Source organism: Ruditapes philippinarum, unplaced genomic scaffold (assembly GCF_026571515.1).
Source record: "Ruditapes philippinarum isolate M1 unplaced genomic scaffold, ASM2657151v2 ctg24_1_1_1_1, whole genome shotgun sequence".
NCBI lineage: Eukaryota > Metazoa > Mollusca > Bivalvia > Venerida > Veneridae > Ruditapes > Ruditapes philippinarum.
Genome location: NW_026853760.1, coordinates 133,887 through 157,961, shown reverse-complemented (window position 1 = coordinate 157,961; position 24,075 = coordinate 133,887). Strand labels below are relative to the sequence as shown.

Here is a 24,075-nt window from a genome sequence, read left to right as displayed (position 1 = left end):
TACCAAAAATACATGAATTAAGCAGCTCTTCTCCAATTCTTAACTGCTGGCATAGTTTTGTTCTAATTGCCTCAAAATCCAAATTTTGATACAAATGGTGTGTTTTTTTAGCTCACCTGTCACAAAGTGACAGGGTGAGCTTTTGTGATCGCTTTTCGTCCGGCGTCCGTCTGTCGTCCGTCCGTCCGTAAACTTTTACTTTAAATGACATCTCCTCATAAACCACTAAGCCAATTTCATCCAAACTTCACAGGAATGTTTCTTTGGTGGTCACCTTTAAAAATTGTTCAAAGAATTTAATTCCATGCAGAACTCTGGTTGCCATGGCAACCGAAAGAAAAAACTTTAAATATCTTCTTTTAAAAAACCCAAAGAGCTAGAGCTTAGATATTTGAAATGAAACATCTTCTAGTGAGTGTCTACCAAGTTTGTTCAAATAAAAGCCCTGGGGTCAAAATTGGCCCCGCCATAGGGGGTCATTGATTTTCCCTATATGCATATAGTAAAAACTTAAAAAATCTTCTTTTAAAGAACCCAAAGAGCTAGAGCTAAGATATTTAGCATGAAACATGTTCTAATGGTTGTCTACAAAGTTTGTTCAAATGAAAGCCCTGGGGTCAAAATTGGCCCCGCCCCAGGGGGTCATTGATTTTCCCTATATGCATATAGTAAAAACTTAAAAAATCTTCCTTGAAAAAACCCAAATAGCTAGAGTTTAGATATTAAGCATGAAACATCTTCTAGTGAGTGTCTACAAAATTTGTTCAAATAAAAGCCCTGGGGTCAAAATTGGCCCCGCCCCGGGGGTCATTGATTTTCCTTATATGTGTATGGCAAAAACTTAAATTTCTTCTTTGAAAAAACCCAAATAGCTAGAGTTTAGATATTAAGCATGAAACATCTTCTAGTGAGTGTCTACAAAGTTTGTTCAAATAAAAGCCCTGGGATTAAAACTGGCCCCGCCCCGGGGGTCATTGTTTTTAACTGTATGTGTATGGCAAAAACTTGAAATTCTTCTTTGAAAAAACACAAATAGCTAGAGTTTAGATATTAAGCATGAAACATCTTCTAGTAAGTGTCTACAAAGTTTGTTCCATTAAAACTGGCCCGCCCCAGAGGTGTCTGTCATTGTTTTTAACTGTATGTGTATAGTAAAAACTTAAAAAATCTTCTTTTAAAAAACCCAATGAGCTAGAGGTTAGATTGTTAAGCAGGAAACATCTTTTTGTAGGTGTCTACCAAGTTTTCAAATAAAAGCCCTTGGGTTAAAATTGGCCCTGCCAAAGGGGGGGGAAGGTCATTGTTTTTCATTATATGTGTGTAGTAAAAACTTAACATCATGAAACATCTTCTAATGGGTGTCTTTGAAGTTTTTACAAATTAAAGCCCTGGGGTTTAAACTGGCCCCGCTCCGGGGGCCTATATACAGGTGAGCGAACTCAGGGCCATCATGGCCCTCTTGTATACTTTAAGGGACCAAAATAATGTTTGTATTGTAAATATACAAAAGATTTTATTGACACTAGCCATTTAAAGTGAAACATGTATTAAATCTGACACAATCAATGATTTGTTAAAAAGGAAACATAAGAGGTAATATTCCTTAATATTATGCAAAAAATATTATGCATGAGATATTGGTAGAAATAATAAAAATATTCAGCATTACTGTTATGTTAATAATTTGACATGATTTGAGATGGTTATATAACTTATATTTGACATGATTTGAGATGGTTATATAACTTATATTTGACATGATTTGAGATGGTGATATAACTTATATTTGACATGATTTGAGATGGTTATATAACTAATATTTGACATGATTTGAGATGGTTATATAACTTATATTTGACATGATTTGAGATGGTTATATAACTTATATATATGATGTAATTACAGGTGGGTGTAACTGTGGTGATGATTTTGGATGTATCATGTCTACTGAAGTCTTGTAAGTTTTATATTTCTTACTAATAATGTCAATACACAATGCAGTTCAAGATTTTAGATATAGCATTAATTTTGTATCCAAAGGTTTTTTGTGCACAATTTGCAAAAATGTTATGCAATGTATTTTGTTTATTGCAGTAAGTTTGTTGGGTTGTCAGTTGGTCTGTTGCATTTTACATGCAAGTAATAAAACTCAAAAAAACTATTCAAGGTTATTGATTTGAAACTTGGTTTTAATAGAGCTGTGTGGAAAATTCAATTTGAGGCAGTACAGTAATGGTTCTTATCTTATGGGCAGATTGCAGATTACATTTTGATATTCAATTTCTTTGTTATATTTATCATTGCACAAAGGAAGTTTTCAATTATGGATGAAATTTGATATGAGAGTGCATTGATAGTGCGGGGGAAATTTTAAGTTCTGATTCATCATTGGACTGACATGTCATGGTAAAATGTTTGCCATACTTGTTTACAGTATTACCTGTGACAGTTAATCTGGGACATTGAGTTTAATGGTCATTTGTCTCTCACTGCGGATTCAAAAATCATGTTGATAAGTAGTTTGTAACTTGCAGAGAAATTTGTATTTACTGGTTAGTTATCCAGGCTGGGTAGGTGGCTCGACCTCAAACATGTGACCAAAAGAAACGATAAACTCGGGATAAGAAATAAAAACATGAAAAATAAACAAATTTTATAGTAGAAGAAGTAAAAAGTAACATGAAATAAAACTAATACTGCTGTTAAACAGAATGCTCCAAGTATAAGATAAAGACATAGTTCATTAGCATAACTCTTTCAAGCAAAATATCTGGATTGTCTTCAGGGTGACCAGAGGTTGTAAATATCATTATGATTAATTAGAAAAATACAACATGTAAGTTTCCAGTAACTATAATTATGTATGAAGTGACAAGTTTGTTTTGTTTTTTTCCAGGGGTACTCCAGAGAAGCACTCTCGTATGTTTTCCTCGTGTAATGTCAAAGACTGGGATATTTCACTCAATATGGGAATAGCAGACTGTCTGAATAAAAATCCACAGGTACTGTTCATTTTTAAGGTTGTCATTTTTGGGAATAATTATTAATTTATCTGAAATTATGCAAACAATTGCACCTAAAGTCTTCCTCGACCAGTACAGCTAGAAAGTCATCGTATGACCTATCCTGTGTTGGTGCACAAAAAAAATTATCTAATTAATAAATACTTATTATTGAATATTTTATGAAATTGAACTGTGAGTAACAGAAAAAACTATTACAAGATTTCATTCTTAACTCTAGCAATTGTAAAGTCAATGATTATTTTCAGAGCACTCCTGTAATTATAGTTTAAGTTAATATAAATATGTATATGTTAGATAATAATTTCTTGTAGTTCACTGTATATTTATATATTTCAGCCAACATTCCCTCAGTTATGTGGTAACAAGCATGTAGAGAGAGGAGAGGAGTGTGACTGTGGTACACCAGAGGTAACATGTTTACTAATTGTTAATAACACATACTTCAATTAGATAAGTGAATGGTTTCATACAGTTAATTGTTTCATACTGAAGTTCATATGTTGAATATATTTCTTTTATATCTGTCAGGCAATATTAATTATTCTTGTAAGTGTTTGTTACTGTCAAAATTATCATTAGTACATATGACCTGAAGAGTGGTTATGATTTAAGTTTATGCATGTCTACAGTTCTTAATTACAGCCCTACAGATATAACAGTATAGAAAACCTGGGTGCAGTGGCTTAGTCATTAATTATCACAATTAAACTACAATATATCAATAGTTATAGATAATGTCAAGATCTTCTATTGTAAAGTTTAGTTGGGTAGACAGTTATGACAATGGTAAATTTATGTAGCATGTAACTACATGTATATGTTGAACTTATAATTGTCTATGTTGTAGGAGTGTGCAAGAACAGATCCCTGTTGTGACCCATACACCTGTCTGTTACGTCACTGGGCCCAGTGTAGAACTGGGTCATGCTGTCACAACTGTACAGTAAGTTTTCTCTTATAATCTTGTAAAACTTTGCATTTATCCTGTAAAATTTTGCATTTTAAAGCTACTGTCTAGTTGAATGACAATAAACCTATTTAAGAGGAAAAAAATAAATGGGAAACTTCATCCAACTTTTGGTATTATACATGCTAGAATTGTTAATTATATTATCTATAAAAAAAAAAATTTGAATGTCTTTCACAAGTTTTCAGACAATGTTTTTCGTGGTAATTTTAGTTGGTGCTTCAGATGATTAATGATTAATTACAGACGGTCAATTTGTTCGCATTTTTGTGCAATGTCCCTTTATATATAGACCAAAAAATGACCTTTATTCTCTCTAAGTTGCTACTTATTATATAATACATCAGTCTTGTTAATGGAGTCTGTATTGGTTTACACGTAAATGTAATGTTAAAAGAAAGTGAAAGTGTAAAAAGCACTTGTACAGTTGCAAGGAAATTACTGTTTGACATTTAAGACTTAATTTTTCTCAAGTCTGCGTCTTGTCACAATCATTGACTGTATTATATATAGAAGGAAGCCTGTCTGTATATTAGTACACTCATTACCGGGCTTTAAACTGATAGCTGCTAAATTCTAGAATTTTCAGTATCAAAAATTAAGCATGACAGATAAATTACACAAATTGACACTGGTCAAAGTTTATTAACCTTTAGTCTGCTGGTGGTAATTGAATATACCCATCGGACCATTGCAGACCAAGTTCACTAGAATATTTGTACCATCTGATCATGGTCTGCATTCAGTGAAATTTTCCCTAAATAAGATAAATGGTTCTGTCCAGATTGAAAGATAGACAAGTACAATTAAAATATATATATGACAGTAAGGGTTAATCATTGTAATCTATTCTTTCAGTACCTATCGTCAGACTATGTATGTCGGGAGAAGTCGACAGATTGTGATGTCCCAGAGTTCTGTACAGGTACAGACGGACAGTGTCCATCTAATAACTATGCCAAAAATGGACATTCTTGTAACAATAATACAGGTTATTGTATGGGTGGAGTATGTCCTACACTTGATAAACAATGTCAGCATATCTGGGGCAAAGGTAAATTAAAACTCCTATTGTGTAGCTTATGTCTAGATTTTGGCCATATTGTTTATATTTTTGGCCAGACACAGTATAATTTCTGGTGAAAGTAGGAACTCCAAATTCCAAAATTGAAAATGAATGACCTACTCAACGAGAATTCAGAAATTAAAAATATGATGACCAGAGATGGCAACATATGTAGATGTGTATATGTGGCAGTGATTAATTATGAAACTTATATAAAAAAAAATGTCAAGTAATAATATTTACAGACATTTAAGAGATAAACTACAAATAGATAAATTGTCTCTCTTGGCATTGACTGTTTTATCTTTCTTTAACTTGTTTTTAAATCAGAAGTATCTATTTTGTCCCTTCCATATTTGAACCAAAAGTTATTAGCCTTTGCCATTTGTATAAAGCAAGGCCAGCTTGCACTATCATGCAGTCTGACCAAACATTAAACTGTTGACTGACTAAATTGATTTCTCCTAATTTGATAATGGACAGCTCCAAAAATAAAAGCTGGACAAGTTTATTTCAGCAGATTATTGGATGAGAGAGCACCTGACAAGAAATACTTTTCTTCTGTATTTGAATAATCATAAATTAGTATCAGATTAGAAGGTACTGTTCAGACAGTAATTTGTTGTATATTTTATGTTTTACAGCTGGTTACAAGGCAGAATCACAATGTTTTGAGAGATTTAATCCAACGGGAAATTTCAACGGTCATTGTGGGAAAGATGACAAAACAGGCTCATATGCTAAATGCTTACCAGAGTATGTGTACATTGCTTCTTCTTTATTGATGAGTATTGTACAATTTTGTAATGTTTGTGAAGAACAATTAAAATTAAAGTTATGAAACTGGATTAAATTTGTTGCATTGTCATGATTTAAGGTTAAGATTTCAAGTTTGGACTAGCAGCTTTATATATGAAGTTATTGGTTGAATACTCAGAACAATATTTCTTGATTAACACATGCAATAAATTGCTATGGACCATGATTCTTTTCATGTTTTCTGTACAACTATGTGGGTTTTTTTTCACCAGTGTAACTAAGATCTATGATAACCATGGCACATGGACAATGCCGTTTCAAATCTATATGTTAATGTTATCTTTCAAAACCTTACATTATCTTTAGAGGGCCAACTTAAATTTGTTTAAATTTGTTTTCAGATTATAAAAGCATAATTTTCAGGCTATGTATATTATATATTTGTTTATGTTTTTCTCACAGTGATATACAGTGTGGGTTATTACATTGTTCTGGTGGTAACAAGATGCCATTGTTTGGACCAGATAAAGATTCCTCAAAAACAACATTTTCTTCAAATGGTCAGGAATACGAGTGCAAGTAAGTGATCAAATATTGATGCTTGATTGTTCTGGTCTTCATATTTCATATTACATGTACATCAGAGACAGTGAAGCTACACACTAGGATACATGGACAAGGCCTCAGTAATGAATGATTTTTTTCCTTCTTTAGAAAGGGCAAACATGAGTTTTATAAGATTTTAATTACGGTTTTAGAGCATGTAAATGCTCATCATCTGAAGAAAATATCGTTGAATGTAAAATTATATTTTATAAAAGTAGCAAAAATGCAAACAAAGTTAAATGTATATACAAAAGCACCATAACTACTTATTGCCAAAAAGCTACTGAAGCAAAAAATGGTTCCGTTAATTGGCCAGTTAGTAACATTTTAGAAGCTTTAAGAGGACACTTGAAATAACAAGCTTTTGAGAAATAAAAGAAAAAGCATTTCTGGGGCATAATGAGCCTTTAAAGTCACATTTGACAGTATACTGTATGTTACAGTTTCATAGAGTCAGAATGAAAACTGTGTTACAAACTTTATTGTAATTTTGAGAATATTAGTATGATAACAGGATCATTTTAAGCAAAGAAAAATTGTGGAACACCCAACTAGTTTTCAAGTTATCTGCCCTTGTTTTATACATGTCATATAGCTGACTTCCCTTTAAGTGATTGTGAAAAATTTCAAAAGTTGGTCAAGATTGGGTTGTTGAATTCTTTTTCTTAACCTAATCCTTTGATAATTTTATTATTTATAAACTTTTTACCAGTACAATTTTACATGAAATTCTTGATATTTCTATGGCAAACGCTTGTAATCTATGGCAAACGCTTGTAATATTGAAGAAAATAATGATACACAAAGAATAATGCATGTGAATTTATGTAACGTAATGATTTCTTTTTCTAGGACAGTTCATGGACCATCAACTCTAGATTTACCAAATCTTGGTTTAGTTTTAGATGGTACCAAATGTGGAAATGGTCTTGTTTGTATGAACAGGAAGTGCGTGCCACTTGCCAACCTGGACCCTTTAAACTGCCCAGGGTCAACTGATTCTATTTGCTCAGGAAATGGGGTAAACAAATGTTTTTTTTCATTTCATATTAGACATTTTTTTGGTATCACTACTTTTGATATGACAAAATAAACATGTCACAAGAGTTTGTGTACATGCTATTTAACTTGACAATTAAAAATTTTGACCAATGATATTTTGGAATTTAAGCCGGCTTCAAATATATGTTGATAGGGGATAATATTAAATCAATTATCATATGCATAAACATGTAAGTAAGTAAGTAAGTAAGTAAGTGAGTTTTTTTTGTAAAGATGATATTTGTAAATCAGATATATTCATATAAGCTGATATGATAAATATAGGTATATACATTGTATGATTTTATGATGCTGTAGATATGTACTAAGGAAGACACATGTTTCTGTGATGATGGTTGGGGATCAGAAGACTGTTCTGTCAAACTAAACACAACTCGTAAAATGTTATCACTAGATATGATAAAAACTACAACAACAACTACTACCATGGCAACAACAGTACAGAATGTGAATGTTATACCGTGGGATGTGCTACATAGCACAGCTTCACCGGCATCCACAGAACTGTCGTCTGCTGCAGTGGTACAAGGTATGTAAGGTTTTCAATAGTGTACAGTCTGTTTCCTTAGTAATTATTTAAAGGTTTTATGAATTTCTTAAAATAAACTTAGTCCTATAAAAACATGAGAATTTAAGCTAGTTGAAGTCTTTTAAGCTGCAATAGCAGATATCAAGTTTTATGTAGGTGAAATTCTCTAGATTAAAGTTGTCCAGACCAGGCTTTGAACTTAGAATTCTCATAAATCAAATTATACTATTTTGGTTCTTGTATATTTATGGACATGATTTTGAAATAATTAATTTTGTTATATTACAGCAGAGGAATCTGGTTGGTTAAATACTCAGTGGATGATGATAATATTAGCATCGGTGATTGGTGGTCTCGCACTTATTCTAGCATTCTCATTCATATGTTACAGGTACGTTACCTTCTGTTTTATAATGGGCCATTAATATTTCTGTTTTTCATTATAATATTTCTGGTTTTCATCAAGTTTGCCAAGTTGAACTTTGTTACATGAATATGTTCTTGTTTACTAGTCCAATAGAATTAGTATTGAACTCTACAATGTATAAAAGCCTCTTTATATCATACCACAATTTGTTTTAATATTTTGGCAGAATTTTGTTATTTTGAGTACAATATGGATTAAATATGGATTTTTGTACTTGAAAATAAAAATTTGTACAATATGGATTTGATTGGAAAAAAAATAATTTAGCCTAGATGGTGTACAATATAGATATAATATAGATCTTTGTGACTTTAAAATGAAATTTAGGCAAAAACATAATTTATATCGAATACTCACATGGTACACACACTGGAAAGTCATTGGATATACTTTACAAGATGTGAAATTAATTAGTATATACAGGAATCTATGGAAGATATAACATGTAAAATAAATTTGTATATATATATGTAGATACCTGAGGTATATATAGATACCTGAGGTATATGTTTATCTCTAATGGTTGTTTATTTTTTAAAGGAGAAGAAGTCCTGTGAAACTTGAGAAGAAGAAAAAGAAGAAGAAGAAATACAGTAAAGATGGGGAAGACAGTGATGTAGAAAGTGCTAATAAACTTATCAGTTTTGGAAGCCTGCCTTCATACAAGTATGTTCTTTATTGGTTACATCAAGTTGATAAAGAATTTGTTCTCAATTCTAGTTAGATCATGAAGACTCATTACAATTATACTTCACCTTTAATCTGTTGGAACCAAAAGTACTTTAAATACCATCAGTATAGAGCTAGACCAGCCTACTCATTGGTACAAATGTACTATGTAAACAACCCCTATACTGTTGGTTTGCTCAATGTTTGCATTTTGATAGTAAAAAAACTTGAAACAAGACTTTTCCAAATTCAAAAAGGAATGTTACAAATAATAAACAAGGCAAAATAGAATGAAACAAGGCAAAGCCATAACACAAATTCACCAGATTGAGGGTTATGGTTTATGTGAAGGTTAAACAATGCTATCCTTTTTTCTTAGCATCAAGCGATCAACAGTATAAATTGAACTCTAAATAAATATTTTAAATATTTATTACTTCTATGTGTGTGTATGCTGCAACAAAAATCTGCATACATTGTTTTATACATGAATTAAATGTTACTTGTACATTAAATGAACTGTAGATTTAATGTTTTATAAGCTATGTAGAAAAAGCCAATACAATAGTTACATGTGTTAAACATTATTAATGAGCAATTTTTTACAGGGATTACTTGTAAAAATTTCATATGTCTTCATCATATAACGGACAATTTTACAATGTACCTTATCAGATATATATTATATAGCTTTTCATCTTAAAGAATTAACCAGGGTTCCTACAGTCTTAAAAAGTGCTTAAATTTGAGTTTCTTTCTTAAAAAGTGCTTAAAAATGTAAAAAGTGCTAAAAGTCCTTGAATTTGATTACTCTCTTGAAAAGTGCTTAAAAGGTGCTTAAATTTGCTAAAGATGTGCTTGAAAATGTTTGAATCACAGAATGACATAGTTATGATAAAAATCAACAGTTAACAAAATAAAAAAAAAGATCAAATTCAGTATCAAAATCAATGAAATGTTTACTCAAGGTAACAGTAAGTGGACAAATTGCAGTTGTTTTGAACAAATCTGTATTTGATGCTCCCTTTGTTGTTCTTGTATAATGTTAGAAAATGTGTATTCAACAAAAAATGGTGAACAAACTATCCATCATAGGTTGAAGATTGTGTCGGTATATGTGCAACAAATGTGCTTGAAAAATGGGAAAACGTGTTTAAATAGTGCTTAAAAAGTCCTTGAATTTTGGCATTGGATGTCTGTACGAACCCTGTTAACTTTTTGGCTTGAATTTCAGAGATGAAAAGAAGAAAAAGAAAAAGAGAGGGAAAAAAGGCAAAAATAACAAGAAGGGAGTTAAATCTGATGATGATACTGATTTAGAGTTACCTCCTCCACCAATGATAATCTCTGACCCTCATAGTGCTAGACCTGAAAAAGGTATTCTAAAGGGTGCATACAATGGTGTGAAATATGCAAATGATAGACGTAGCAGTGAATCAAACACGGCTACATCATCGGGAAGAGATATGGACAGTGTCGGACCATATGACGAGATCGAAGAAGACACGGAAGCTGGCGAGATACAGGATATATTTAGTGGGAATTCAGACGAGCCTGAGAAATCATTAGATGGTTTAGATAACATGTTTGAATCGTCAAGTTTTGATTTTATGCTTCCACCACCTTTCAGTAACCTTGGACTTCAGAATCGCTCACCATCGCCACCAAGGAAGTTCACAGGATATGATATTCCTATGACGAATCTAGCCCATGCTCAAAGGCCAAATATGTGGAAAACAACCCTGGCCTCTCCCCCTAAATCTAGGGTTTTAAGAATGAGAAATTTAGATGAACTTTTACAGACCATTGATCGTAATACAATAGATCTGTCACCATCACCAGATGATCCTCCGGTACAGATTTCACCGTCAACTTCGGAGGATGTGAGATCCAGCTCAACTGATGATCGGCACTACACTGCAAGTAGTCATGATCCACAAAGTCCTAATTCTATAACGAGCGGGAGTACTTGTACAGCATTGAGGCCTTTACTGGGTAGTCAGTGGAGTAAATACGTACTACATCGTAACAATGGACAAACAGGTGAAAACTTTAATTTTGATGATATTGAATCACCTTTACCTCACATTAATATACCGCCACCTATGAATCCAATAAATATAAGAAGTATTTTCAACTATGGCCAAAAAGGCATTAGCAGGGATAATAATGATACCCCTCTGGGAAGCCAAAATGGTGAATGCAGTTCAAACAACGGTACTGCCAATTCTAGGAATGGGTATGAAAAGAGTTCTGGATATGGAAGTGAACATGACCCGGAAAGATTTAGTATCGAGGATATATCTCGGAACCAGTCTCGCTCAGGGTCTGCTTCCCCGCCAAATTTTAGTGCTGTTATAAGAACTGGTCCAAACCAGATTAAACTGGTTCCAGCTGGAAAGTATGGTGGATATAGTTATAATCCTATGGATAATGATCTACAGAAGCTTTTAGACGGAGTACCAAGGATTGATGCAGGGTGCTATGAACGTAGTCCAATCACAGGAAGTCAGGTCGGACCTATGACCGGCTTGAGCTCAAATACTGAAACTTGTAGCAGTGTGACTTCAGGAACCAGTACTCTAGAAACATTGAAAAATTCAATACCAGACTACTCTTCATCTGGGCTTAATTCTGAAACAAACACTCTTGTTAATTCGGAATATGAACCTTTGGATCTTTCTACAAATAGTGAAATGAAAAACAGTGTAGATGAAGGAAATCCTAACTACTCAAATATTGAAAATTATACCCCAGAATTGACTGAAAACAATAAGTTTGACAAACTGAACCAATCAATCCCAGTGCTAGCAAATGGACCCTTGCCAAACCCAAAGCCCCTTGGTGATCTTGATTTAGAAAATAAAGGAAGTGGTCCATGTATTGACAGAAGCTTGGAAGAAATTTCACAACTTGACAGTAAAAGAAATCATAAAAAGAAAAGGGACTCTGTAGATGCCCATAGACCACTAAGTTTGGCACTACAGAAAAAAATCGATTCCCCACCAGGTGCTAGTGAAACTGAGGAGTTGATGATAAATAGATACAGTGCAATTGATCCTGTCCCAGTCGATATTTGTGAATGTTGAAAATGATTAATGATTCAAAATTAATGTATAATGGGTTTTCTGATAAATATATTGTTACTGTATTGAATCATGTACATTTTGTGAATGTTTATATAGGAAAATAATGGTTTTGCTTGAATGTTATAATGGTACATTTGTATTTATTTTGTTTGATTCAAATCTTTCAGAAAATGCTGCTATTTTTTGTCTTGTAAAAAATTACATAATTTCAGATATTTTCATTTTAGTTATTCTTTTAAGATATACATACTGTAATATTATTCTAATATTTTATGGTATTGTATCCTGTCACTGTTTGTGTAAATAGAAAAAACAGTTCATGAGAAAAATAGAATCAATTTCGAAAGATTTGAAACAGACCTTGATGTGTATGATAAATGTGTTACATGTACTTTATTATAATTTTGTAATTAATATTATTATTACCTTATTTCCGCTAATTAACGCTCCTGAGCTCCTAATTAATGCAATTAATGGATTAACATTTCAAGCACATTGTGCATAGAGTTAATGGTTTATAACAAAATACAATGTACAAAAATTAGAATTCCTGGAAAGAAATGTAATAGTCTTTCTTTTAAGTAAAAGATATCTCAATGTGTCAAAGAATATTTCAAGGCACTTTAAGGAAGTGAATGTATCAGTGTGCAAAAGTTCATGTAAACTGTAGTTTTCTTAATTGTTGTTCTTTTTTTAACAAAAATTGATATAAATGAAAGACACTACATGAAAGCACTGCAATTTATCTAATTTGATTTTAAATGATTCGGTACAGAAGTATTTATTGACTTACTAATGTACATTGTGTTTTAAGGAGAGTTTCCAGAAATAATCAGCAAAGTTATCTTCACATGCATTCTCCTTAAACAAAATTATAATAGCCACATCCCATGTTAAAACATTAGAGAGCACCTGTTATCACTGGAGCAGTAATAAGGAGAAATATGGTATATGTAAATATTAGAATACACTGCCCCACTAAACTTATTGTCAAATATGGTGCAATTTATTTTCTCATTACTATCAACATGTTATATACAAATTAGTATTGTTCATCGTATAGATATATGATTACAGAAATGTGTATTTTTGGTTTTGTTTTATATTGCTGTAAATGTATAGCTTATGTATAATATATATACATATATGATCATAAAATTCTAGCAACTTATATAAGACTTATGATTCAAGTTAACAATTATTTCTTAAGACTTGTGAGTGATAATATTTTAACACTGATTTTGTTAAACATGGATTAGAGAATGATAATTTTCAGTACTTATTTTACAAGATTAGAGAATGACAATTTTTAACATTAACTTCTTTTTACAATTTGAGAAATATGATTTGTAAACAATGATTTATATAGAGTTTGATAATAAAACACTGATTTTCAAGGTTTGAGATTAAGAAAGATGATTTTAATACTTGTTTGTTAAGATTTTAGAATGATTATTTTCAAGACTGCTTTGTTAGGTAGGGTTTTGATTTTCTATATTGATTTGTAAAGATTTGAGAGTGATACTAAGTCTTGTAACACTGATTTTTTAGCTCGACTATTCGATAAGAATAAGTAGAGCTATTGCAGTCACCCGAGCGTCGACGTCGGCGTAACCACTTATGTTAAAGTTTTTGTAATAGTTCAAATATTTTCAAAGTCCATTGACATATGGCTTTGAAACTTTGCACACTTGTTTACCATCATGACCCAACCTGTAAACAGGAGAAGGTAACTCTATCAAGCATTTTGACAGAATTATGCCCTTTTCGACTTAGAATTTACGTTAAAGTTTTGTAATAGGTTTCAAATATTTTCAAAGTTCATAGACATATGGCTTTGAAACTTTGCACACTTGTTCACCATCATGACCCCAACCTGTAGACAGGAGGAGGTAAACTCTATCAAGCATTTTGACAGAATAATGCCCCTTTTTTCAACTTAGAATTTACGTTAAAAGTTTTTGTAATAGTTCAAATATTTTCAAAGTCCATTGACATATGGCTTTGAAACTTTGCACACTTGTTCAACCATCATGACCCCAACCTGTAAACAGGGGAGGTAAACTCTATCAAGCATTTTGACAGAATTATGCCCCTTTTTTCACTTAGAATTTACGTTAAAGTTTTTGTAATAGTTCAAATATTTTCAAAGTCCATTGACATATGGCTTTGAAAACTGTGCACACTTGTTCAATCATCATGACCCTAACCTGTAAACAGGAGGAGGGTAACTCTATCAAGCATTTGACAGAATTATGCCCCCCTTTTTCGACTCTAGAATTTACGTTTAAAGTTTTTTGTAATAGTTCAAATATTTTCAAAGTCCATTGACATATGGCTTTGAAACTTTGCACACTTGTTCACCATCATGACCCCAACCTGTAAACAGGAGAAGGTAACTGTATCAAGCATTTTTTTTACTATCAAGCACTAAGAATAGTCGAGCGTTGCTGTCCTACTGACAGCTCTTGTTAAGGGTTTGAGATTGATAATTTTCAAGACTTAAAGACTTATTTGTCTGTCATAGTTTTTTAACACTAATATTTCAAAATTTATATATACTTGGCAGAAGCTAGAAGATTGTTGTTAAAAGGCAGGCAATTTATTTAGAAAGCAGTTGTTGATTATAACAATTTTTATTACCAATACAGTTATACAAGTATTTCTTCTTATATTATAAATTTTTTTAAGATGATTACCCTTATTTTTTACATCCTATAATATTATTTTTTCAAGAAGATTATTTTTATTTAGATATTGAAAATTTTACATGCCAGTAACAGCAAACCTCTATATGAAGGGTTTATTTTTCATATATTCATTATATATACAAATTGTTCAGTATTACATTGTAAGATCATTGTGCTTGTCGGTGAACTATTACTGACTGTAACTGAGTGTAACATTACTACCATAGTATTAGATATCCAAATGCATGTGTTCCTCTTTCATAGAGTTGCCTACTAAGTAATAATATATCATATTTCTATTCTTGTTCATTTAACATAAGTAACATTTATTTCCATGACTATATATTACAGGGAGTATGTTATATAAAGATCTGATTTGTTACTTTTGAATGATTCTGTCTAAATTGTAAGTTTAAAAGATTTTCATTTGTTAATCTGCAATTTCTGAAGAAAAAAAAAGATTATTCAACATGGTATTAATAATAACATATAAATTGTATCATTAATTATTACTTACATCTAGTTCTTTACCTACCATGTTAACACACTAAGTTGTGATGGAGGTAAAACAAAAATTAAATTTCTTGAACATCTTGTATTAACCCTTACAATGTTAAATATCTTAAATGGACTTGGTTAATTTGGACAAAACCATTCATCATTTTTTGAGAGAAATTTCCAAATATGTTCTGGCTAAATAGTGAACAGTGCAGACCATACTGGGTTTTCATTAATAACAGATTGGGGATCCATATCATAGGTTGAAATGGTTCAAAAAATCTCTTGTATTTTCAATCTGTAAATTAAAATATCTTCCTTGACCCTTGGCTAAATAAGTTGATTACAATCTCAGATAAAAGAAATATGAAAACCCTGACTATGATCAGATGTCATAGATTTGCCAGGTGATCTTGGTTTGTACTGGTTACATTGGTGAAATCTGTCACTGCTAGCAGGGTAAGCGTGAATTAACTATTATAGTGTCACCTTTATTCTGTCAAGGTTATCATGGCTCTCTTGTTTTAAAAATCTTTTACTTTTGTGTTCTTGATATTTATTTTATTTTGTTTTTGTCCATGTTTGTCATCGAGCAGCATAATTTTTACTTTAGTGCCATCGATTTTACCAAATTTACAATACATCATACATGTACATGCATGTAATCAAAAAAAATTTCATAAAAGATGTATGCTTACCTTGAAATAATTGTATACTCTTGATACAGTAAAACCTGGGAATAAAGGTCATTCAAAGGTGAGACCTTTACGGACAAGTGGTCTTTTTTCAGAGTTTTCTCTGTTGTATTTGTATGGATGGAGGTTTGTTAAAGAGTTACCTTTATTTACATGATGGTCTTTATTTGGAGTTGGTCTTTTACATAGGTTTGGCTGTATTATATATGGGTACTCCTCTTACATTACATAAGATAACATAAATGTATAGACTGTACTTGTATGGGGTTTATATATTAAAGTCAGTTTCATTCTTAATTATTTTATGATTATTTACTTACACACATGATCATTTTTGTATGAATTTAATACCATAAAAACCAAACTTGTATATTTTCATTTTTAACATACCTCTATGTCTCAAACTTTTATCAGTTTTGCTATTTTACTTATTTTATTTTATTTTTTGTATATTTTTTGATGACAGATTTACTTTTTATAAATTTACAAACTTTTAAAACCACTTGAGCCAGGAGTGTACTTCATGATTTTAACATAATCATAAGTGTTTACTTTATTTATAGCTTTAGAGATAAATCATTTATTTTTAAAGCAAGGTTATTCACAATTTCTATCTGTTATCTTTTACATGCTTTTTTAATGTCTTAGATTTACTTGCTGTGAGACAATATTTTTATAAACTTTTGTTATGAATATTTTATGTTTCAGGCATATTTTTGAAATTTTTTGCATGTTATCATCCTGTTATCAATTAAAACAAGAATTTTATTTACATATTACGATTTGAATAAGGATAAAATAGGAAACTATCACAAAACCTTTGTATAAAGGGCTTTCTGATAACGACTTGTCACTGTAGATTCCAGCTGGGTGAAGGTTGAACTTAATGATCCCCAGGAGTTCGATCCCCGGGAGATGCTTTGGTAGTTTAGCACGTAGGAAGGTAGTCTAGTACTGGTGTAACTCTCTAGGAACGATGGTTAGGAGACTACCCACCTATATAACTGAAATACTGTTGGAAAAAGGCGTAAAATGAAACAAACAAACAAACATAATGTTTTTCATATTTTTTAACTGGTATCTGTTTTTATTTGTCATGTACCAAAGTTTTTACGACAACATTTTTTGTACAGCTATCTGATGTTTTATATTATCATATTTTGTAATAATAGATGTACATGTTAAGATCTGATAAATAATTTATGCTAATCTAGTCAATTACTGTACTCATTATCATTCATATATTTCAGTTTGTGTCTTATATGCTTCCATTTTTTGTATGCATTGGCTATCATTCACTATAGTGTATTATATAGGTACAAATAGAGCCCTGAGTGCTTAGACTTAAAAGCTTTTTAAAATATGTTTTGTTTGCTGTCTACAGTAAATATTAAATTCATGGGGCTTGTTTCATTATTTATATATGAAAGAGATAATGCATTTAAATGCATTAATAATAATTTTGTCTATAATTACCAATACAAATTTTGATTTTTTTTTTGTTCAAATATAATTACATGAAACCAGTAAATGTGAATATGGGATATCATGGGGTACCTAAGTCGTGTTTTTGAACTTTCATAGGTAGTGTATTTATTTTACACCTGAACAAATCTAATAGATATATTGTTGCGTAAACTTATGACTGAATTTACAATATTTGACTACAAGAAAACTGTACAGGAATTAATAAATCACAAATTGAAGTAGATTTTGTTATCTATCTTGAGTATCTTGTTCATAAATCATTGATATTTTACTCTCATGTTTAAGGATTATTTTGTGTCGCATAGTGTATGTAAAATAATGAAAAATAGTAATGTATTGACATTTTGTTGTGATGATTATATTATTTACATGTAATTGTCTGTTATAGTGTGACCTGTGCCACAACCAGTGTCAACTAAGAACATATGATATAAAACCTGTATTAAAAGACCACTTTGTATACACTAACCATTTGTTTTACTGACTACAACAATGGATAAAGTCAATGAAAGTGAAAAAAAATGTTATTGTATGTCTTAGTTTATATCAAATAATTCTTGTACATAAGAGTTGTAAATTCATCTTCCATTGAAGTTAATTATTACTGAAAGTCAGATACAAAATACAGATTTTTTTAAAGTTATCCACACAAAAAAAAAGTTTATAAAAATGTCAGCTGTTAAACAATTTTTATCATGTTTACTGGTCAGGACATATATTTTCAAGACTTTATTCATTAGAACCAGGTACTTATTACATGATTGTAATTTATAAGGATTTATAAAAGTAAAGTTATTTTACTCTTGTATATGTATAATTATGTCCCACTGTTTATGAAATATGCATTTATATTAGAATTGTACAAATTAGAAAACCCTAGAAATTTTAACCACAGTGTTTTATACTTGAAAAGTGATGGCTCGTATTTGACATTTTTATATTGTTTCATTTTGAAATTCAAAGTCAGAATAATAAAAGGTAAAAGTGAACTATCTTGGTTTTTGTTTTCTTTCTATACTGAAAAAAATACCACAAAAGTTTTTGCTCAAGTGCTTTAGTGTCCACGTTTTGGGGAAAGCAACGATTTAAAAGGAACCATTATCGACTTGGAGTTCAGAAGATCAAAGGTCAAGGACACCAATAATAATAACAACAACATGATCTCTTAGTGTTTGTCTTTAACTAATACATGACCCTATTAATTTTGAGGTCAATAGGTCACAGTGGCTAATGATTTTGAGTTAATGGGATCAAAAGGCACAGTGGGACGTCTTATAAGTAACAAGCAATTATCATAGTATTGCAAGCAATCCATAAGTCCCCTACCGGTAAGAACCCCATCAACAATCTGAAGGGCCATTGGCCATTCACTTGTGTTTCTATTTTAAGTAAATTTGTTGAAAAAGTTCTTTAAAAGTGATCACAGGAAACAGTTTTATGTACAGACAGACAGACGGCCTGAAGGACACTCTAAAGTTATTTTTTTAAACATCACTGTTATCAAAAGATAACATTTTAAAAAGCAAAATTCTTAAAAAGGAGATAACTCTAGAAATAAAGATGCAAGACGTCATACATGGTGCGAGTGTTACAAAGGACAATTAGTAATGAAGGTGTTGATTTTGAATTTCTAGTAAAAGAAAGTTATAAGAATGAATAAGAAAAATTCAAAGTTTAAGGAGGAAATAATTCTGGAAATACGGATGCTAGATTTATAAACCTTGTCATATTATTATGATGTGGGAGTTTGAAGTAATTCCTATAATGGATGAAGAAGTTGGAGTAAAAATTACCAATTTCTCGAAAAAAGTCTAAGTTCAAAAGGGGCATAATTCTGAAAATAGTCTTGCTAGAGTATTGAACTTTCTCACAAATGTTGAGTGATAATAAGAAACATATATATGAAGTTTGAAGTAGATACATTAAGAAATAAAGAAATTATTTTAAAAAAACATTTTTTTTTCATGATAATTCTAAGTTCAAGGGAGGAAATTCTGATAAATCTTGCGCTAGAGTTGTAAACCTTGTCACATATGTTGTGGGTGATGACTAGAAACTTAAATTTAAAGTTTGAAGAAAATACCTTTAGAAATAAAGAACTTATAGCGAAAAAAATGTAAAAACTAGAATCAGAAGTCTTGAAATTCAGTCTTTTTGTTGCCATAGCAACCAGAATGTTCAACATAGGAAGAAAAGAAAAGGATGTACATAAATTCTAGACTGCCATCTACCCATATTTCAAGTTTCATAAAAATATTTCCAGTACTTTTTGCGTTATCACTGGATCCAGGTTATGTGTAAAATTTGCCATATTTTCAGTCTTTTTGTTGCCATAGCAACCAGAATTTTCAACATAGGAAGAAAAGAAAAAGACGTGCATAATTTGCATACTACTTCTATCCATATTTCAAGTTTCATAAAAATATTTTCAGTACTTTTTGCGTTATCACTGGATCCAGGTTATGTGTAAAATTTGCCATATTTTCAGTCTATTTGTTGCCATAGCAACCATAATTTTCAATATAGGAAGAAAAGAAAATAACGTGCATAATCTCCATACTGCCATCTATCCATATATCAAGTTTCATAAAAATATTTTCAGTACTTTTTGCGTTATCGCGGGATCCAGTTTTGTGGACTGACGGACGGACGGACTGACGGACAGACGGGCGGAGGGTAATCCTAAAGTCCCCTCCGGTAAACCGGTAGGGGACTAATAAGCAGCAGTATATGAAACTTTGTAGGGTCAATGGCCATGACCTGTTGGAGATCTATATTGATTTTGAGGGACGCCTGAAATAAATGTACAAATGAGCAAGAACAAAAGTTTCCTAAGTCATGCAACTTTGTGAAACTTAGTACATGTAGTTATAACACTTATTATATATAGAGAGATTCTATATTACACAATAGTATAGCACTTGGCGTTTATTATGTTTTACAATTCGAGATAATTTATTGTATTCCCAAAGTGACGAACATAGTATATATTCTCATAATCCATGTTACCAGTAACATACACTATGTCGCATATTTTGGGAAATCCTTTTCTACGTGGTAAAACTAACAAAATGTGATGGTATTTTTTTAGATATTTCAAACTTATACATGTAATTTACTAATAGGAATGAGTAGGATACATTCACAAAAACTGCACATTTGTATATTTCATTTTTTTTCGCAGACGACACATATTAATTTCAGCTAACCGGAACATTCTTCGAGTATATACGATATTAAAGTCCTAATGATAATAAGTTATGCATCGTGGATTTGATGGATTTTTTACATATTCAATTTCGAAAATACTTTGTTGAAATCGTGAAAGGAAAATATAAATGTACTAGTAGCCCAGTTACCTAAATACCAATGATATCTGTTTAAATATCTGTTTAAGTTATTCTATTTATGGAAACATTATATCTATATAAAGAAGTTATAGTATACATGTAAAACGTTAGTGTTTTACTAAAATATTTGCTTTTTTATGCAGAGTAAAGACCAATGCACCAAACCTATTATATAAATCAAAGCACAGAAGGCGCTGAATTTGTTTGGGTCTCAGAATGCAAGAAAGTTGCAGGTTGTGAGATTATAGGTATAGTGCCACCAATGCTTTCCAGCGTTTTAATTGTAGTAAATTGGCTATAAGACTAATCTCAACACTGATATTCAATCCAATGTTTATTTGACTTTAACAATTTGAAAAAAAAAATGAGTTACCTTTACTGGGATTTGAACTCCAGACCTCTCGCTTCCTAAGCGAGCCCGAAAACCCTTCAGCCACGGTGAATTTATATGTGAATAGCCTGAAGAAAACCATATTATTCGAAATTAGGGCTTGTAACGACTTTTACTGTTTTCTAACACAGATGTAAATAATCCTGGAGCTTACTATAAGCATGTATATTTATAAAGAATCAAAGGGCTGCAAGTTCTGTGGTATTTTCTGATCTTTGCAATCTAAATCGTACTGTATATCTGTATGCATTTTCCTGTATAAGTTTATTTTTATGTATTATAATTCATTTTGCAAGGCACCAGAGTTTGATACATACGGAATTCTGCATAACTAGAGTTGCATCAAAAAATCATTTATGTTCATGTTTTTACGACAGCCACACTTTATCCTTGCATATCATGGCTACTTCCTTAACAAAGACACTTTAAAAAGAATTTAACAAAAAATAAAGTTTCCTTTTAAAAGGAAAGGCTTGCACAGTTGTGCCTTCATCCCAACATATTTAGTTGTTTTTATTTTTTGTAAAAACGAATATTTTTGTCAAAACGATTTGAAATCTATTCTCTGTTGTATAAAACTAATAAAGAAAATAATCAATCGTAAAAATACTAACGTGGGGCTCTATCTATCATACTGAAAGGAAACAATTGTGCACATTTCATTTCCACTTTTTTCGCAGAGAAATCATTCGTTTTGGTAGTATATAGCAGCTTTATAGACAAGTAAATGCGCTTTAATACTTCGTTACGCGGTACCAATTAATAAGCATGTTCACAGATACGATGCGCTATCTATAAATCATCACGCGGCAAGGTTAATGATATGCATGGGCTATTTTTAGATTACCTCACCAAGTTCAGTAGATCTAAATATAACTCGATCATGCACTAATATTCTGTGTGATTAATTTGGACCACCCTTTGAAGACGGAATACTACTACAGTCAACATCCTCTATTGTATAAAACCAATACAGACAAAAAACAATTATAAAAGAAACTTACTTTTGCGTCTTGAAAAAGAATTGAAACGGAACAATTTCGTTTATAATTTATTACGGTTTAAATCAATAAATCATCCTATTTATATAAACAAACTGGGATTACCGAAGTAACTAAAAATAGCTTAGATTTCCGTAATATTACTTCGTCTGATTCCGCAGTATGACGGAATCGCCCGAATTGTCACGATTGCAATCGGAACTACATCGGCTATTATCATTAATCCGAAGAGTGACGGAAAAGGCCGAAAAGTTGCGATTGGCACGATTTCAGCTGGTTTCCCGTTCAATCATGCACTTACAAATGTAAGCAGAAAACCACCTAACCGGAACAAGTTTTCCAAATGAAATGGCTTGCAGCCGTGGCTGCAAGCCAAAAAGTTTCCTCGACTGGGATTCGAACTCAAGACCTCTCACTCTCTAAGCGAGCGCGTTACCACTACACCACGGAGAAGTTATACATACAATTTCTGAATAACATCAAGTCATTCTAAATTTAGAACTTCCATTGCATTTCGGGTTTGTAATCCTTATTAATTTCGAGGTTTTTTGTTCAGGATAAACCTGTTGTTTAAAGTTGAAGTAAATATTTTAGCGAAAATCTTCTCGCCCAAACAGTCCGACATGTAGAATCTATATATTCCACTACTCGGTTTGTGTAGTATTCGGTAATCCACATCGCTAAAAATATTATTTTCATTGATAAAATCATATTCATCCGCGTAATTTGAGATTGTGCATTTATTGACAATTCTATAAGCCAACGCTATTGCTTAACTTTGAATGCGTTGTAATTTGTTGGATACTTGTAACAAAATAAAATATTTCTTTCTTTTAAATCGCTAGTTTTCAGCTGTTTTGAGAACTACTTGTTGTTAGGTTTGTCGTAAACTTCTGTGTCAGAGATTGAATGTCCGCTTTGTATTTACTTATTTTCGATAAGAAAATACAATAAAACAATATTAGAAATCTTCGACCATTCGGAAATCACTTTGCTTGAAAATAAACGCGCCTGTCTTTGACCATCTTTACGCAGTGATCTCCCCTGAATTTTTCGGCGTTAGTGTACATACAAAAGGGAAGTAACCGCTTCAAAAAAGTGGACTACTTTCGGCATTTGCAATTAACAACATTAGACTCTGAAATTTCGCTACCATTATTTGTTTGGTCTGACGACCCAAACAAATAACAATATAGTTTAACTTTATGTTTCCTTCTTAGGAGAAGTCGTATTCATATTTGATGTCGAGATCTATGTAATTTTGAGGAAAATCATGTTTTCTTTTAATATTTTAGTGTCATGTTTGTTTGGCTGTATATGCTTAAGTTATCTGAAAATGATATTGTTGTATGACATGATAAAACACGTCCCCTGCATTGTGTGGTACGTACTACATTGTAATCAAATCAAATCAAAATTTATTTATTGTCGGTATATCATATAAACATATCACAAAACCATAAGCTATGTATAGCTTTTGAACGACATACACACATTTAAAAATATAAAACACATAAAAGAAGCACATAATCTAACATTATGAAAATTAAGTAAAAAGAAAAATGTCATTCTAATTAAAATAATTAGAGTATTAAAGTGTGGGATAGAGTTATAAATAAATAATAATTATTACATTCTAGAGATAACATTCTATTTCCTGTACTTATTAGTAAAATAAACAATATATATAAATAAAATTAAACTCATACAAAGTTATAAAATCTAAAATTTATGTGGAGTCTGCTGATCTTGACCTTGTTCT

At 31.4% G+C, this 24,075-nt stretch overlaps 1 protein-coding gene across 2 annotated transcripts in view; it reads left to right on the top strand.

The window, feature by feature from the left end:
* LOC132737777 (disintegrin and metalloproteinase domain-containing protein unc-71-like) overlaps positions 1-13,931 on the top strand; it is a 71,143-nt gene extending 57,212 nt beyond the window's left edge. The window contains exons 14-25 of one of the 2 annotated variants that reach the window (XM_060725123.1): positions 1,906-1,957; positions 2,897-3,002; positions 3,363-3,434; positions 3,874-3,969; positions 4,852-5,047; positions 5,704-5,815; positions 6,281-6,397; positions 7,277-7,445; positions 7,784-8,015; positions 8,304-8,406; positions 8,983-9,108; positions 10,346-13,931. In XM_060725123.1, coding sequence (XP_060581106.1) covers positions 1,906-1,957; positions 2,897-3,002; positions 3,363-3,434; positions 3,874-3,969; positions 4,852-5,047; positions 5,704-5,815; positions 6,281-6,397; positions 7,277-7,445; positions 7,784-8,015; positions 8,304-8,406; positions 8,983-9,108; positions 10,346-12,200 — 3,236 coding nt within the window. In that variant the 3' untranslated portion in view covers positions 12,201-13,931. The remainder of the gene's footprint in view (positions 1-1,905; positions 1,958-2,896; positions 3,003-3,362; positions 3,435-3,873; positions 3,970-4,851; positions 5,048-5,703; positions 5,816-6,280; positions 6,398-7,276; positions 7,446-7,783; positions 8,016-8,303; positions 8,407-8,982; positions 9,109-10,345) is intronic. The other variant, XM_060725124.1, reaches the window with a different exon arrangement.
* Positions 13,932-24,075: the final 10,144 nt, after the last annotated feature.